The 18,726-nt window shown below is 37.0% G+C and overlaps 1 protein-coding gene and 1 long non-coding RNA gene across 5 annotated transcripts in view; one reads left to right on the forward strand and one right to left on the reverse strand.

Moving 5' to 3' along the window:
• The window catches only part of LOC128638686 (MOB kinase activator 2), a 65,071-nt gene that overhangs the window by 29,013 nt on the left and 17,332 nt on the right, over window positions 1-18,726 (forward strand). For all 4 annotated transcript variants that reach the window (XM_053690804.1, XM_053690805.1, XM_053690802.1 and 1 more), the window contains exon 4: window positions 15,237-15,330. In XM_053690804.1, coding sequence (XP_053546779.1) covers window positions 15,237-15,330 — 94 coding nt within the window. The remainder of the gene's footprint in view (window positions 1-15,236; window positions 15,331-18,726) is intronic.
• Window positions 10,916-18,295, reverse strand: LOC128638688 (uncharacterized). Its single transcript, XR_008399115.1, has 2 exons — window positions 18,155-18,295; window positions 10,916-11,145 (listed from the first exon to the last, which is right to left on the reverse strand). It is a non-coding gene; the product is annotated as an uncharacterized LOC128638688 (long non-coding RNA).

Here is an 18,726-nt window from a genome sequence, read left to right on the forward strand (position 1 = left end):
ATGGTGAACAGATCAAAACACTGACAGAATCCATGGATGACAGGCTTTTGAGTGTCCTTGCAAAGAAAGGTGGCTATATTGGTCACTGATTTGTTTTTGTTTTGTTTTTGAATGTCAGAAATGTATATTTGTGAATGTTGAGATGTTATATTGGTTTCACTGGTAAAAATAAATAATTGAAATGGGTATATATTTGTTTTTTGTTAAGTTGCCTAATAATTATGCACAGTAATAGTCACCTGCACACACAGATATCCCCCTAAAATAGCTATAACTAAAAACAAACTAAAAACTACTTCCAAAAATATTCAGCTTTGATATTAATGAGATTTTTGGGTTCATTGAGAACATGGTTTTTGTTCAATAATAAAATTAATCCTCAAAAATACAACTTGCCTAATAATTCTGCACTCCCTGTAGTTCCCAGTAGCACATTGCGGTTAAATTTGTTAAATATGTGTTTATTTCCTTTGCATTATAAGCAGGCAATAGGGCAATAATAGAATGGTCTGACACACTGACTCACCTGTCAGTTCTCTATTTACAGTTTTATCTGAAGTTAAAGGTTCAGTTATGTAAATTCTAAAACACATGCGTGTATTTTGAAACAGAAATGGAAATATATGTGCAAGTTAAGGAACTTGTTGTGACTCAATATTTCCATTGTTTCTAAAGTGGAAGCCAGAACGCAAGGCAAGAATACAGAGCTACGAGACAGCGGTCCAAATTTGGTACCGTCCTGCAAAATATAGAACAGCTAGGAACTCTACTGTGAGTGAAAATAAATATTTTCGTAAGGATCTTAAAGGGACATGAAAGTCAAAATTGCTCAGATAGAGCATGCAGTTTTTTTTTTTCAATGTATCAAATTTTACTTTTGTTATTATGTTGAAATGCATACCTAGATATTCTTAGGAGCAGCAATGCACTGCTGGTGATTTGTGGCGACACAAATTAGTCTCTTGTCATTGGCTCACCAGATATGTTCTCCTAGCTCCCAGTAATGCATTGCTGCTCTGGCGCTGATTTTATCTGTGTGTAAACCATTTGCAGGGGTTAAACACATATCTATATACAAGCAATAGTGTAAAAATAAAATACTCTAACACGTTTTTATTTTTGCGCTTTTTTTGTCCTTTTAAGTGTTTTGTCCTTTTAAGTGCAAACGGTTACTTAGAACTGCCTTTTACTTCTGTGAGTTCGGAATTGGAGAGATTTTTCTTAGAATGTGAAACTTTAGTGAATATAGCAGTTGTGTAACAGGATACATCAGTAGGCTTGCTCCAGCTGTTCTGCTCTTATGAAGGCGATCTGCAAACAGCTGGGCTCATAGGCTTACATTCTAATGGGTTCAAGGGGAAAGCAATAGAGTTAGGAAAGGTTAGTGTTGGTTGTAACATCCCTGAATAGTAGAGTTTTTAGGGAGCGCTTGAAGCTGTTAAAACTAGGGGAGAGTCTTGTGGAGCGAGGCAGGGAGTTCCATAAGATGGGGGCCAGTCTGGAGGAGTCCTGTAGATGGGAATGTGAGGAAGTAACAGGAGAGGAGGAGGAGATCCTGAGCTGATTGAAGGGGACGGGAGGGAGAGTATCTGGAGACAAGTTCTGAAATCTAGGGGGGAGCAGTGCAGTTGAGAGCTTTGTATGTCAGAGTGAGGATTTTGTTTTTAATCCTAGAGGCAAGAGGAAGCCAGTGAAGGGATTGGGAGAGAGGTGCAGCAGATGAAGAGAGACGAGTAAGGAAGATGAGCCTGGCAGAAGCATTCATAATAGATTGTAAAGGAGCTATGCGGCAGCTAGGGAGACCAGAGAGGACGGAATTGCAGTAGTCGAGGCGGGAAAGGATGAGAGAGTGGATTAAAATCTTAGTTGTATCTTGTGTAAGGAAATGTCTAATTTTAGAGATGTTTTTAAGGTGGAAGCGGCAGGCTTTAGCCAAGGACTGAATGTGAGTGAAGGAAAGATCTGAGTCAAATGTGACCCCAAGACATCGGATATGCGGGGTAGGAGTAATGATGGAATTATCAACAGTTATAGAAATTTTGGGGGTGGAGACATTGGAAGAAGGGGGAAAAATAAGGAGTTCAGTTTTGGAGAGATTTAGCTTAAAGGGACACTGTACCCAAATTTTTTCTTTTGTAATTCAGAAAGAGCAAGCAATTTTAAGCAACTTTCTAATTTACTCCTATTATCAATTTTTCTTCGTTCTCTTGCTATCATTATTTGAAAAAGAAGGCATCTAAGCTTTTTTTGGTTTCAGTACTCTGGACAGCACTATTTTATTGGTGGATGAATTTATCCACCAATCAGCAAGGACAACCCAGGTTGTTCACCAAAAATGGGCCGGCATCTAAACTTACATTCTTGCATTTCAAATAAAGATACCAAGAGAATGAAGAAAATTTGATAATAAGAGTAAATTAGAAAGTTGCTTAAAATTTCATGCTCTATCTGAATCGCGAAATAAATTTTTTGGGTACAGTGTCCCTTTAAGGTAGTGAGAGGACATCCAAGATGAGATATGAGAAAGACGGTTAGTGACACGGGTTAGTAAGGAAGGAGGTAGGTCTGGTGCAGAGAGGTAGATTTGGGTGTCATCAGCATACAAATGATATTGAAACCCATGGGTTATTTATTTTGCCCCCTTTTCCTGTAATTTAACTCTGGAAATAGGGGCCTTTTCAATTTGTTTGGACACTTTCTGTCCCTATGGGCCTCTGCAGAAGAGAAACCTAAGTTTCAACATACAGCGCCCATTACTTTTATAGAAACTAAAGTACTATATAGAAAATAAAATCATACACATATATAAAAAAAAAAAAATATATATATATATAGTTATTTTTGAATGTCTGACGAAGGGGGTGACACTACGAAACTTTACAATAAATGGTAACAAACTTAAAAATCCTAGAGTAAGTGCATCCGTTCTTTGGCAAGTTGTATCTATATCGTGGAAGCACCCTAGGTAGATGACTGAAGAAACCGTGAGTGTATTCTTGTTGGCCCTCTGCAAGTGGTTCTTGCACCCAGACCTGTCTGGGGTTAACTGCCTGTGACTCTGGTGACAGCACAGCTTCTTGTGAGTGTCACTGAGCACCCAGGGCTGAGCATGTTGCAGGGTCATGGGATGTGTACCCAGTCCGGTCTAGGAGTGCAGTCTTCCGTGTTTTGTATATTACTGTGGTGATTACATAAGCCTGTGCACCCTTCCCTTGTTCCCAGTTTGTTTGGATTTGAGAGCTTGCATTGTGTGGCTGTTTTAGGGTCCCAGGTATTGGAAAGGACCTTGACGTGGTACCTGCGCTTGTCCCATTTGGCCAGATGCGGTGACTAACCTTTCCATTTTTGCTTTTAAATCTTAGCTGTGAGCTTGCTAGTGAGTGCAGGGTTTTCTCTGAAGCCTTTCAACCCACTACGGCTGCAGGTTAACAAGCAGCGGTCATCAGACTGCTGCATCCCTTATCTTTCGCCTCTAAAATGGCGAAATTCAATCTCCGCGGTCTAGTCCGACCGGGGAGATTGACTGCTCCTGCCCGCGCATGAGTGGCTGTGCGCGGGCAGGGGGCGGGATTGCATGCAAGTGCAAAATAGTGCTCATGTGCAATGCTGAATTCCGCATGGGGAGCTTGATAAATCTCCCCCATACTGTATATTCTTTGTTTCAATATTGAAGAAATATCTACATACAGTGAATTCTCTACAGAAAATGTTGCCAGCCAGGTGGCATCATGAAGTAGGTGGGTGGGGGCAGTGTAATATTTTCGAATATTATATCATTTTCTGTGCAATAAAAATCTAATATTTTTTAATCTAAGCTAATTTTAGATTAATATTGGCTAATATTTTAGTCGGGTGCTCAGTAAAATCAACCAATCATCAATACATCGTATCTAGCATTTATTTTATGTCTCTTTAAAGCTAGTTTACTATGAGTTAGATTACTGATTTTACAGGCAAAAGAGCTTTGCTTTTTCCCTCTGGTAAATGCATGGCAGGAATGTTTGGTGTTCATTATCATTTAATATCCTACTAAAACCAATTCCATTGTATAGATCCTGCTCTGTCATGTGACATGTTTGTGGCTTGTGATTGGAACATTTTGATCTAACATTGTATAAGAATCATGTGTGTGTAGTGCTATGATAATGAGTTTTACATAAGTGTCACATGCTGTGGCTTCAGGGAAACGCCAAGCCAGTGTTGTCATAACATGCATACTGAATCAATCAGTTCATCAAGACACGCCTCCCTAAACATTTTTACAACTTGATTTCAGTCTTATTGATATATGTTTGACATATCTTTATGATGAATTATTTTAATAAATTAAATAAAACAATGTAATTAACAGTTAAATGATAATTAATTGAAGAAATACAATATATTTATAAGCAGACCAAATGGATTCATATGCATACAAATAAGGAGTGGTGAATGACTGGATTTTAACATTTGATTGACAGAATGAATATTGTTCAGATTGTTCTATAGAATGAATGTTAACATTCAGATATTTAATGTTAACACTACAATGCTCATATGATATATGAATATTGATTGCCATAGACTTACAATGGTGTTTAAGATATTAATATTTACATGTTCAACATTTATATTTGGTAAAAAGGGAAAATAGTGCTTACGCTAGCCCAATATTTGCACTCCATTCGCAATACTAGAGCACGCAATTCTGCGCTGGTATTGTAGTTCGCTTTGCATGGAAGCTTTGTGCTCAATATAGTGTGCTTCCATAGGCGCCAATAGGAGCCTCGTTCTCATGCCGTTAGACACAACATAAATACCTAGCGCAGCAGCAAAGGGGGTAAGTCGCGCAGCGATGGGCAGCAAATGTTAACTATATATGTATATGCTTATCTGTGTACATACACATATTGACACATAAATATATATGTATACATATATATATATTTACAGGGAACACACAGATCCCTATAGACTGCAATGTAAAGGCACCCCCCCAACATTAAGCCCAAAAAACGGCTTTGTGCAGTTATTTTTAATAAAATTAAAAATGCTACATTTTTAAAAATGTTATACTTAATTTTGGTTGCAATTGAGGGAAATTTATAAAATTAACCAGAGATCTGATCTCTGGTTAAAGGGACAGTCAAGTCCAAAAATATAGGGCATATAATTTTAAAAAACTTTCTAATTTACTTTTATCACCAATTTTGCTTTGTTCTCTTGGTATTCTTAGTTGAAAGCTAAACCTAGGAGGTTCATATGCTAATTTCTTAGACCTTAAAGGCTGTCTCTAATTTTGACAGTTTTCACCACTAGAGAGCATTAGTTCATGTGTTTCAAATAGATAACATTGAGCTCACGCACGTGAATTTACCTAGGAGTGAGCACCGATTGGCTAAAATGCAAGTCTGTTAAAAGAACTGAAATAAGGGAGCAGTTTGCAGAGGCTTAGATACAAGGTAATCACAGAGATAAAAAGTATATTATTATAACAGTGTTGGTTTTGCAAAACTAGGGTATGGGTAATAAAGGGATTATCTATCTTTTTAAACATTATTTCTGGTGTTGACTGTCCCTTTAATTTTATGAGCGCTAATTGCTACTGCGAGCTTGCGGTAGCAATAACCAGACATTTGTAATGGCTGGTTATTTATCGCGTGCCTGCAAACGAGCGAATTTGCCCATTTACAGGCTCACAATAAATTGGCACTCCACCTGAAATCTAGCCCTTTATTTACAAAAATACATGTCAAATGTTCATCAAACATTCTGCATTAGTTTCAGATGAACAGATACTGCCATTCAATATTCATTATTTTCAACAAATATGTCAAGCATTTCCCTCCTTGTACAGATAACAGTTATGCTAGGAGACGTTGAAAGTAACAACGTGGATATTTACAATATCCTGAACTCATGAATGTTTTATTAGTTTGCACCTAAAACAAGAGAGGTCAAACGCTCATCAGAGGATTACAACACATTGTTATACCATGCACTGCAGCCCTTTCAGGAAGACAAGAAATGTAAGGGGTGTGGAAGTCAAAATTAGACTTTGATAGAACCTGCAATTTAAAACAAAAAGAAAAGAAAAATCATCAAATTTTACATCTGTACCTAACGTACCAATTTTTCTTGCTATCCTTTGTTAAAACTTAGCTAATTTCAATGAAAGCATATTTAGATAGCATTGGAGCATGCAGATATGCTGAACATTTTGTATGTATATGATGTATATCAATATTCAGAGGAGTCAGGAGAAAAAGGGGGAGACGGATATTTATTGCGTGTAATAGAAAAACTATCTTAAAAGGACAGTTAAGTAAAAATTAAACTTATGTTAGGTTCAAACAGAGCTTGCAAGTTTACTTATTTTATTTACTTATTTTATCAAATTTGCTATATTCTCATGTTATCCTTTTGTTGAAGTGTATACCTATCTGTAGCATTCTGTGGTTACAGTGTTTGCAACAATGTTTTATATACTTATTATTTTTTTACGTTTGCAAACACTGCTGACAAAAATGCTTAAAGAGACTGGAAACCCCAACATTTTCTTCCATGATTCGGATAGAACATACAATTTCAAGCAACTTTCTAGTTTACTTCTATTGTCAAATGTGCTTCATTCCCTTGTTATCCTTTGCTGAAGGAACAGGATTGCACTGCCGGCAGCTAGCTGAACACATCTAGTTAGCCAATCACAAGAGACAAATGTGTGCAGGCACCAATCGGCATCTAGCTCCCACTAGTGTAGGATATGTGTGTATTTTTTATCAAGGGATATCAAGAGAACGAAGCACATTTGAAAATAGAAGTGAATTAAAGTGTTCTAAAATAACATGCTCTATTTGAATCAAGCAAGTTTAATTTTGTCTTTCCTATCTCATTTATGACACGTGCACTTTCCTGAGCTCCTATGAGCCTACCTAGGTTTACCCTTCATCAAAGGATATCAAATTAACAAATTTGATAAGAGAAGTAAATTAGGAAGTTATTTAAAATTGCATGCTTATTATCTGAATCCTGAAAGTTTAATTTTGCCTTTCTACTGTCCTTTTAATTTCTTTAATTTGCTCGAATGCATACTGTCCCTTTAATATTTTTATTTGTTTGCATTTCACAAAGTCTCCTTTAAAAGCAACCTCAGAGCAAGATCTCAGCATGATAAATAAGCCCTGCATTCTGCTGAGAGAGCTGTATATTATCTTTCAGCACAGCTGGCACATCACGCTCTGAAAAGCTTGTTTGCTACTAAAGTAGGGGGAAACGCAAATAAAGTATTGACTCTCCGTTTTAAAGGGACATTCTAATGCAGAAATGAAAAGCTATAATGTGTTAGAATTTTTTTTGCATTAGTGTCACTTTGTAACAAGGTTATACACATTGTTAAAGTCCCTCTTGGAAGCCACAGCATTTTCCAACTACAGAGCAGCCCATCCATGTGATTTATCAGTAGAGCTCAGAGTTGGGAAAGCGTTTACCCATCTTGTTTAATATGAGCTCATATACTGTTACTATCTCACAGGGATTGACATCCCTTCCCTTCAACATTGCTATAGTCCACATAGCAACTGTTTGCACATTTAAAGGGACACTAAAGTTAATTAATTCAGAAAGAGCATGCAGTTTTAAGAGACTTCCTAATTTACTTCTATCATCAAATTCTGCACAATCTTTTTATATGCACACTTTCTGAAGCACTAGTGCCTACTGATCATGTGCAAGAGGTCACAATGTATATGTTTTTGAGTTTATGATTGGCTGATGGTTGTCAAATGACACAGGGGTCAGTAAGTTGAAATACATTTTGAAATTGTTTAGAAAAAAAAAATCTATATAAAATTCAGAATTATCAGGCTACATTTGCTTTCAATACATCATATCTAGCATTTATTTAGTAGCATCTCACCAGGTTCTGTTCTATAGAGCAGGTTAGAGAAAGACTTGAGAAATAAGGTCAGTTTAGTACAGGGCTGCATGGAAAAACAGAGAAACTAGAGAGGCAGCTATTGAATCTATCCTTCCATCTGCCATGAGCTCTCATTAGCACTTCATTAAATTTTAAACAGCAGTATGTATTCCAATTAACATAAACTTGGCAAATCGGCTTACTTTGTTGCTGGACCCCTGCAAATCCTGCCTGCTTTTTCAAGATAGTGAGAGCTATTGATTTTCAATGTTCAATTAAAACTTAACTGTGGCTAAGTACTTAAAGGGACAGTGTACTCAATATTATTTATCATAGTGTGAATAAACAGAACACAGAAAATAGAATCTGCTTTTTAATAAAAAAAATAAAAAGGACATTGCAGTTGAAATTAAAATATTAAAATGCACATAGATGAATTACATCTTTGAATAGAAACATATTTGCAATATACATGTATTGGCAAAAATCCATCCTGTAAAATGTATCACTGTTTTTAGTGTTAACATTTTTCTCTGCACATGCATGTGGAGCATAGTTAGATATTCTAAGTGCACCAGCATTTTAAATACTGCAGCTGCTCAGGATGCCAGTGGGACTTGCACCTTAGGCTCTCTGAGCAAGTGCTGTGTTCAACACATTTGAAACAGCTATAGCTTTTGTTAGAAGCATTTTTGCAAATACATATATTACAAAAATACTTCTATTTAAAACTGAAATGTATCCATGTGGATTCCAATTTTGGCTGTAATGTCCCTTTAATTGTTGTATTTGTTAATGCTAATACAAAATACATGTTGTAGTATGCCAGTCTAGGTCAGTACATTTACAATGCGCTAAGATGTTCCTACCATCTGAGAGCTGTCAGATATACAATGTTCACGAAAGCCAAGAGTTGAAGATGAGCAGAATTACCAATGACATTAAAGGGACATAAAATACCACCTAATTAAAAAACTTTTGGGTAATGTTGCATACATAAATTACTAGTTGAATTTTAAAACTTTCTGAACACATTAACACTTGGCTGCAATTGTTTTTCAATAGCCAAACTCCCCCTACCATACAGGGAGTGCAGAATTATTAGGCAAGTTGTATTTTTGAGGATTAATTTTATTATTGAACAACAACCATGTTCTCAATGAACCCAAAAAACTCATTAATATCAAAGCTGAATAGTTTTGGAAGTAGTTTTTAGTTTGTTTTTAGTTATAGCTATTTTAGGGGGATATATGTGTGTGCAGGTGACTATTACTGTGCATAATTATTAGGCAACTTAACAAAAAACAAATATATACCCATTTCAATTATTTATTTTTACCAGTGAAACCAATATAACATCTCAACATTCACAAATATACATTTCTGACATTCAAAAACAAAACAAAAACAAATCAGTGACCAATATAGCCACCTTTCTTTGCAAGGACACTCAAAAGCCTGCCATCCATTGATTCTGTCAGTGTTTTTGATCTGTTCACCATCAACATTGCGTGCAGCAGCAACCACAGCCTCCCAGACACTGTTCAGAGAGGTGTACTGTTTTCTATCCTTGTAAATCTCACATTTGATGATGGACCACAGGTTCTCAATGGGGTTCAGATCAGGTGAACAAGGAGGCCATGTCGTTAGATTTTCTTCTTTTATACCCTTTCTTGCCAGCCACGCTGTGGAGTACTTGGACGCGTGTGATGGAGCATTGTCCTGCATGAAAATCATGTTTTTCTTGAAGGATGCAGACTTCTTCCTGTACCACTGCTTGAAGAAGGTGTCTTCCAGAAACTGGCAGTAGGACTGGGAGTTGAGCTTGACTCCATCCTCAACCCTAAAAGGCCCCACAAGCTCATCTTTGATGATACCAGCCCAAACCAGTACTCCACCTCCACCTTGCTGGTGTCTGAGTCGGACTGGAGCTCTCTGCCCTTTACCAATCCAGCCACGGGCCCATCCATCTGGCCCATCAAGACTCACTCTCATTTCATCAGTCCATAAAACCTTAGAAAAATCAGTCTTGAGATATTTCTTGGCCCAGTCTTGACGTTTCAGCTTGTGTGTCTTGTTCAGTGGTGGTCGTCTTTCAGCCTTTCTTACCTTGGCCATGTCTCTGAGTATTGCACACCTTGTGCTTTTGGGCACTCCAGTGATGTTGCAGCTCTGAAATATGGCCAAACTGGTGGCAAGTGGCATCTTGGCAGCTGCACGCTTGACTTTTCTCAGTTCATGGGCAGTTATTTTGCGCCTTGGTTTTTCCACACGCTTCTTGCGACCCTGTTGACTATTTTGAATGAAACGCTTGATTGTTCGATGATCACGCTTCAGAAGCGTTGCAATTTTAAGAGTGCTGCATCCCTCTGCAAGATATCTCACTATTTTTGACTTTTCTGAGCCTGTCAAGTCCTTCTTTTGACCCATTTTGCCAAAGGAAAGGAAGTTGCCTAATAATTATGCACACCTGATATAGGGTGTTGATGTTATTAGACCACACCCCTTCTCATTACAGAGATGCACATCACCTAATATGCTTAATTGGTAGTAGGCTTTCGAGCCTATACAGCTTGGAGTAAGACAACATGCATAAAGAGGATGATGTGGTCAAAATACTCATTTGCCTAATAATTCTGCACTCCCTGTATACCTTGTTGCAGATATGTAGCACAGTTAGATTTGTGACGTCTGCAGTGTGCTTTAACAATACTCAGAATTGGGAAAACTCTACTTTTTTTCCCAGTTAAATTGCAGTCAAAGGGCTCAAAATAAATAATGAAAGTATATTGCCTTTGCTATATCTGTGTTTTAAAGAGGTAATCGCATACAAACAATAATCTTACAATATTCACATAAGCAGACATCTGTTGCTGGCAGATAGTGTAGTCTTTTTTGTTTTTGTTTTTTGTTTCTGGTCGACAAATTTTGTACCCGGTCTAAAACAAATAAAGTCCATATGTATAAATAGTGACTGACCTATGCACTAAAGTATTTATTTGTGTGTTCAAACTAATACACATTTTAATATGATTTTTATTAAAGACATGTTCTTGGTTGTTGTTGTTGTTGTTGTTTTAGACCATTTTGGCAACAAAGGACCTTTTATTATCAATCTTCAGAACAGTTTTATTGCTAACATTTTCTGTGTGTGTGGTCTGAGGCGAAGAGAGTTTTAATTCAATTGTGGGATACTGCGTGCTTTGTCGTATTTGTCATTGTACGTTTTTAGAATCCTTCTTTTCTTCCTAAATAAGAAAAACAAAAAGATTGTTCAAGCTGGCATCTAGGAACCGATGTATCAATTACTGGTCTATTTTTGGCACCTCTTTAAAGATTTACCATCAATCAGTAATGAGAGTTTATTAGTCAGTTGTCCTGCTAAGTAATATGGTAATTAGATATTTCTGGTTCACAGACATGCTAGAAGAAAATGCGCGGTTGACTCTTGGGTTGCAGTATCCTGGCTTCCTATTGTAACATTATTTTATCCTACGTAAACAGAAAAATAGATCATTTAACCACTAAATAAATCAGTCATTTAAATAAGTGTTTCATTTATGAGCCTGTAAATGAATGCTCACGTTGTTTTAGGGGGGGGGGGGGTTTGCACAGAAAATTGTAATTTAAGATGCAATTCCATTGGCTGTCAAAGCAGGCTGCAGTATATTGTTATGCAATGTGTTGCAGTCCTCTACAGCACAATCTGTTAAAGGGAAACTGAAATAAAAAAATGATAAAGCTCATACAACATTGTTTGTGTATTGTATTAAAGAACCACTAAATGCATTTTCCTTCCCACTGCATCATGTGACAGCCATCGGCCGTCAAATATATCTCATTGATGGCAGAGTCCGAAAACTGAAGGTGATTGGTTGCAATTCATGTCTTCTATTACTGATTGGCTCACCTACAGTTTCCTGTTCAGAAAAACCTCTGTGATTACTTTGTTACTAAACCTCTGCAGACTGTTAAAAGAACTGAGATAAGGGGACAGACTTGCATTTTACCCAATCAGTGCTGACGCATAAATAACTCCTTAGGAGAGTGAGCACAATGTTATCTATATGGCACACATGAACTAGTGCTATCTAGCTTTGAAAAACTGTCAAAATGAACTGATATAAGAGGCGGCCTTCAATGGCTTACAAATTAGCATATGAGCCTACCTAGGTTTAGCTTTCAACAAAGAATACCAAGAGAACAAATCAAATTTGATGATAAAAGTAAATTGGAAATTTGTTTAAAATTGCATGTCCTATATGAATCATGAAAGTTTAATTTTGACTAGACTGTCCCTTTAAGCAAAATAGGTAGTATCTGTCCTCCCAAGAAATTATCGCCATTAATTTAAAAAAAAAAAAAAACATCCAATGGTTAAATCGTAAGATTTACATTCATATGGCAGAGTTGTTTTTCTGCATTTTAACATACGTCTTTTACTTAGTCTGAGGTTTTAAATCAGGATCTAATTTCCCCTTCCATCTCTTGTGCAGATTCTTACCACAAACCTACTCCTCCCTGTTCCCCTTTTCATAATATATTTTCTTTCTTTAGCTTGGGAAGAAGTCCATGTGTTCTTTGCCACTCATACATCACTAGCGTTTGGCATACAATATTATTAAATTAGATTTTATATGAGGCTTTAATGTTAGTGTGGGTCTGCTAAAAATAAAAGGCGCCAGTTCAGAATATCACATTAACCCAGGGAGTGTTGATACTTTCAAGTAGAAATCAAGTTTATTATGAATTCTCAACCTAATAAGCAGGGGGCGAAATTACAGGGGGTGTAGATTTTTTTAATAAAAAAATGTTGCCTGCACTGGTATCATGTGAGTGTGACATGATGCTTCACTAGTGTCTCTTACTACAGGGGTTAGTCTTTCTGTGTTACCCATTGGTGTTTATGTGTGTGTATTTATGCATGTATGTATGTGTGTGTGTATGTTTGTGGAACCAGCAAATTACAGACATTGTTACTACAGCATGGGGGGAGGGGGTAAACAGTGTCACTATACAGTACCACTGTATACAGTATGGGGGGGCTGGACTATGTCACAGACTACTGTGGTCACTTTATAAAGTACTGGGGCAGGTAAGGTCAGGCCAGCTATCTCACCGGCAAATTACAGACTGTGTCACTAACTTACTATATACAGTACTGGTGGGTTAAACAATGTCACTATATACATTAATAGGGGGTCAGACCATCTCACAGACTGTGGGCACAGGGTACCTCCTTTTGCAGACATGTAATCTGATTCACATTTTTTTTTGTGTTAAATGTTTTTTTTTTTTTTTTTTAAAAAGATGTATCAAATTCACTTTTTTTGGGTGTGGGGGTGGGGAGGTCCTTCTTAGATTCTTGCACCTGGGCCCTGTGGTTTCTAGTTACGCCTCTGCTAATTAGACTCTAAGCTCAGCTTTTATGCTGGACTCTGCATATTTACTCCCTGACCTGATAGAGTGAAAGCATCCTATGGCAAAAAGCATATCCTTGTAGACACTATCTTTGTGTACTTAAAGAGACGCAAACAACTTTGCAATATACTTTTATTACTTATTGTGCCCACTTTTCATGGGATTTAGCTCTGAAAATGTAGGATTATCTATTTTCTCAGAGCGTAAAAAGAATACTGCAGACTTAAGGCTACCTTGCTACATACAATTCCCTATTTGGCTTAAACAGATAAGAACTGCAAAATAATGCACACAATACTAAAATATGACTGTGGCTAGCCCTTGTTCTCTGTAGACCAAAGCCCAGATTTGCTCCTCAGAATGAGGCAAGTGGTGGGTGGAGTTTGGCTATTTAAAAACAATTACAGCAAACAAGATGTTTGTTTTAAAAATAATTAGACTTGGCTGATGTTCTATAGCAAGATAAAAAAAAAAATTCTTGTAAAGGTGTTTTACTGTGTCTTTTGAAAGAAAAAAATATTTAAACATAAATTAAATAAATAAACACACACACACTCATTTGAGTTATGGTGGAGATAAAAGCATGATATTAAAATACTCCATTTCATTAAAGAAAGAGCCATGGAATTATTGTACAGAAAATTTGCAAATCTAGGCAAGAATCCCTGCTTGTATTTCTCTGAAGTACTCTATATACATAGTTATCAATTCACCAGGGAACTCTGGGTAAGATATGCAAATGAGATATACAATATCTCATGCTTTTTGCTTCCAAATGCAATCCCCTTTATGGGATGGGTGCAGCAAAAAAAAAATCTCATAATCAGAAGATAGGTTTGATTTGCTGCTTGGTAATGCTTAGAAATTTTTTTTTCCCTGCACCCACCCCATAAAGGGGATTGCACGAGATATTGTATATCTAATTTGCATATCTTACTCAGAGTTCTATGGTGCATTGGAAACAATTTACATATAGTACTTCTGTGGAAAAGCTCATTTTCTATGCAGTAATTTAATGGTTCTGTCCCTTTAAAGAGAGACAAGTAAAAATAATATATCAAGATTTGAAAGAACTGCAGTTGGATGTGTATATGTATATATATGTGTATATGTATGTATGTATGTTTTTATATATATATATACACATACACACACACACACATGTGTATATGTATATGTATGTATGTATGTGTATATATATATATATATATATATATATATATACATACACACACACACACACATATACAGGTAGCCCTCAGTTTACACCAGGGTTAGGTTCCAGAAGGAATGGTTGTAAATAAAAACCGTTGTAAATTGAAACCCAGTTTATAATGTAAATCAATGGGAAGTGAGGGAGATAGGTTCCAGGCCCCTCTCAAAATTGTCATAAGTAACACCTAATACATTATTTTTAAAGCTTTGAAATGAAGACTTTAACTGCTAAACAGCATTATAAACCTAATAAAATAATCACACAACACAGACTTCACTTCCATTTTTCTGCAAACAGTTCTTTCTATGCATTCCAATCTGGACTGATTTATAGACAGGAAGATCTTGTTCCTTTGAAATCTGCTTGATAGCTCAGGTCTGGTTAAACTGATTAATTTCAGCTTGCTTGGCTTTGCTGCAACACAAGCGGACAGCTCCACCTACTGGCTATTTTAATAAATGAACTGCTTCTCAATGTTTTTTAATAGCAGTCACATGACTGGAAAAAAGGTTGAAACTGTGTAAATTGAACCGTTGTAAAACGAGGGCTACCTGTATATATATGTGTGTGTATATATATATATATATATATATATATATATATAAAAATAAATAATGTCTCCTTCATGTCAATCATTTTGTGACTACTTATAATTTGACTAATTGTTGATATAACTATATATTTTCTTTTTTCACTTTACAGCCTCCGCCTTTTATAACCACGTCAGCTTAATGTACGGCTCCATCTCTGAATTCTGCACAGCTGTAACCTGTCCCACCATGAAGGCCTGGGCAACGTAAGTAATCCAATTCTGTCCCCCCTATACTAGATAGAGCAGTGTATGACAATGTTCTTTGCTTTGTGGCATCGTGTTGATTTTAATTTTTTTTAATGAATGTGAATATCTGGTACCATATGGGGTCATCTAATGTAATATGAGGGCTGATCACAATCTCTTGCACTTGTTTTCGGAAGATAATTAGTAGCATTTTGTATCAGTTTGGTGACCTTGTTTTTTGCTGTCACTCAGTATTTATGCACAAAACCAATGTTGCATCTGAAAATTTGTTTGGGGTACCCAGTAATAAGTTAAAAGGTGTTGACTGGGGTTTTTATAAAGTCATTTTAGTTGTGAAATAAGTGAAAAATTACCCAGAAACTGTCAATCATTGAGAATTTGAAAAGTGATCTACTCTATAATAAGAACATTATTCAAACACAGCTGGTTAGTCACTCAGGTTAAATTAAATTTTCATGATTCAGATACAGCATGTAATTTTAAACAACTTTCCAATTTACTTCCATTAAAAAAATGTGCACAGTCTTTTATATTTACACTTTTTGAGTCACCAGATCCTACTGAGCATGTGCAAGAATTCATAGACTATACGTATGTGCATTTGTGATTGGCTGATTGCTATCACATGGTACAAGGGGAGTGGAAATATACATAACTTTGAAATTGGTTATAAAAAAACTACTACTCATTTGAAGTTCAGACTAAGTGCTATTGCATTGTCTTGTTATCTTGCATTTGTTGATTATGCAAATCTAATGTGTTGACTGGTCCTTTAAAATACAGCTGGCAAAGAAAGCTCAACTAGTGTGTGTGTGATAATAGAAAAATGCTATCATTGTAACAGTGATACTACATGCACATGCATCCGTCTGCCTACAGGGCAATTGGTCAAACACATGCGCATATATCCAATGCTTTCTTAGAGACATAATGTTGCATGTTAAAAGCGTTGTCACATGCACGTGCATGCACCATATGGCTATATTGCCAGCAGTCATGTTCACAGTTCATGTTATCATTGCAGCACTGATACCTTTTAATAAAATTATTAAAACATGGATGTTGTGTTTGAAATTTATATTTTAAATTAACTTGTGAGCTGTTCACTGGTTCAAGCACTTTTCACACAGTGATAACTGAAAAATAGCGTAGTTGTAAGTTGCAGGGGCAGAAGATAAATCTTTTTGGCAGATTACTTTACACTACAATGTGCAGATGCACTGCCATCACTGACATGGCAAGAAAAAAGTTCCTTTTGCAAGGAGAAATATTACTGAATTAACAATACTGTTGGAGAAAAACTTAAAGGGACAGTCTACACTATAATTTTTGTTGTTTAAAAAGATAGATAATCCCTTTATTACCCATTCCCCAGTTTTGCATAACCAGCACTGTTATAGAAATACATTTTTTACCTCTGTGATTACCTTGTATCTATGCTTCTGCAAACTGCCCCCTTATTTCAGTTCTTTTGACAGACTTGCATTTTAGCCAATCAGTGCTCACTCCGGGGTAACTTCACGTACATGAGCTCAATGTAATCTATATGAAACACATGAACTAATGCCCTCTAGTGGTCAAAATGCATTCAGAATAGAGGCAGTCTTCAAGGTCTAATAAATTAGCATATGAACCTCCTAGGTTTAGTTTGCAACTAAGAATACCAAGAGAACAAAGTAAAATTAGTGATAAAAGTAAATTGGAAAGTTGTTGAAAACTACATTCACTATTTAAATCATGAAAGTTTTTTTTGGACTTGACTGTCCCTTTAAATCCAGTTACTATAATGTTCTACCCATAATTTTAAAGAGATAAGGGTTACTTAGGATGCAACCCTGATCATAAATTGCAAACAATAACAAAATAAAGTTGATTCAAATGTTAAAGGGATAGTAAAGTCCAAATGTAACTTTCATGCAATGCCTTTACACTCACAGACACCTGTATGACACACATGCACTGCATTTACACGCACAGACACCTGTATGACACACATGCACAGCTTACACACACACAGACACCTGTATGACACACATGCACAGCTTACACACACACAGACACCTGTATGACACACATGCACTGCTTACACACACACAGACACCTGTATGACACACATGCACTGCTTATACACACACAGACACCTGTATGACACACATGCACTGCTTATACACACACAGACACCTGTATGACACACATGCACTGCTTATACACACACAAACACCTGTATGACACACATGCACAGCTTATACCTGTATGACACACATGCACAGCTTATACACACACAGACACCTGTATGACATACATGCACAGCCTTTATACACACACAGGCACCTGTATGACACACATGCACAGCCTTTATACACACACAGGCACCTGTATGACACACATGCACAGCCTTTATACACACACAGGCACCTGTATGACACACATGCACAGCCTTTATACACACACACAGACACTTGTATGACACACACACACTGCTTATACACAGACACCTGTATGACACACATGCACTGCTTATACACACACAGACACCTGTATGACACACATGCACTGCTTATACACACACAGACACCTGTATGACACACATGCACTGCTTATACACATGTCTAACACAGTTTGTTATACACACCTATACTGCATAACATTCCACTCCCCTCTAGAAATGTATTTCCTGAAGCTATAGTCATTCTAGTAAAACCCAGACTAACAACTGTCCTGCATCAGTTCAGTGAGTGTTATCAGAGGTTATCTCAAGTGCAGACATCCTAATAGCTGCTAACCAGATGACCCCCCTGCCCTCCTGGTGTTCAGTACTGACCTCTCCATTTGCTGTTTTGTGACCTTCACCAAACTCCCTTTTGTACACATAAATCAAGAACCTGCCAAACACGCAGAAACCTGTCCTGCTAGAGTTGCTTGTCACCTCTCCTAGACAGATTGCACTTGGCAGTCTTATGACATGAAACTATCCTGGCTGATCAAGTCTAGGGGAGGATAGCTGTCCACCTTAATGCAACTAATTCTAGATCGCCCTGCTGTCTCAATATGGAATTCTTCCAATCTGCCTCAGTTCATGTATGTGGCATCATGCTGTGGGCAAAAGAAAGGGAAATGCTGCCCTTGCTCAGCTTTTTTCCGAATGAGCCGGAAACAAACAAAAAAAAAATTGTGAACCTGCAGGAGGCCTGCTTCAGCCGGCCAACAGCCTAATAAAACAGTTGACATCAATTTGAACTTTAAGAGACAACTTTTTATATGGCGGCGTAGAGAGGTCTTTATGACAGCCCTGTAGGCAAGCTGAAATGTAGCATTCTCTGCATTCCCTCATTCAGAGTGGCAGTAAACAGTTCACATTAAGGGCCAGATTACAAGTGGAGCACTATCAGTTAC

Source organism: Bombina bombina, chromosome 8 (genome assembly GCF_027579735.1).
Source record: "Bombina bombina isolate aBomBom1 chromosome 8, aBomBom1.pri, whole genome shotgun sequence".
Lineage (NCBI taxonomy): Eukaryota > Metazoa > Chordata > Amphibia > Anura > Bombinatoridae > Bombina > Bombina bombina.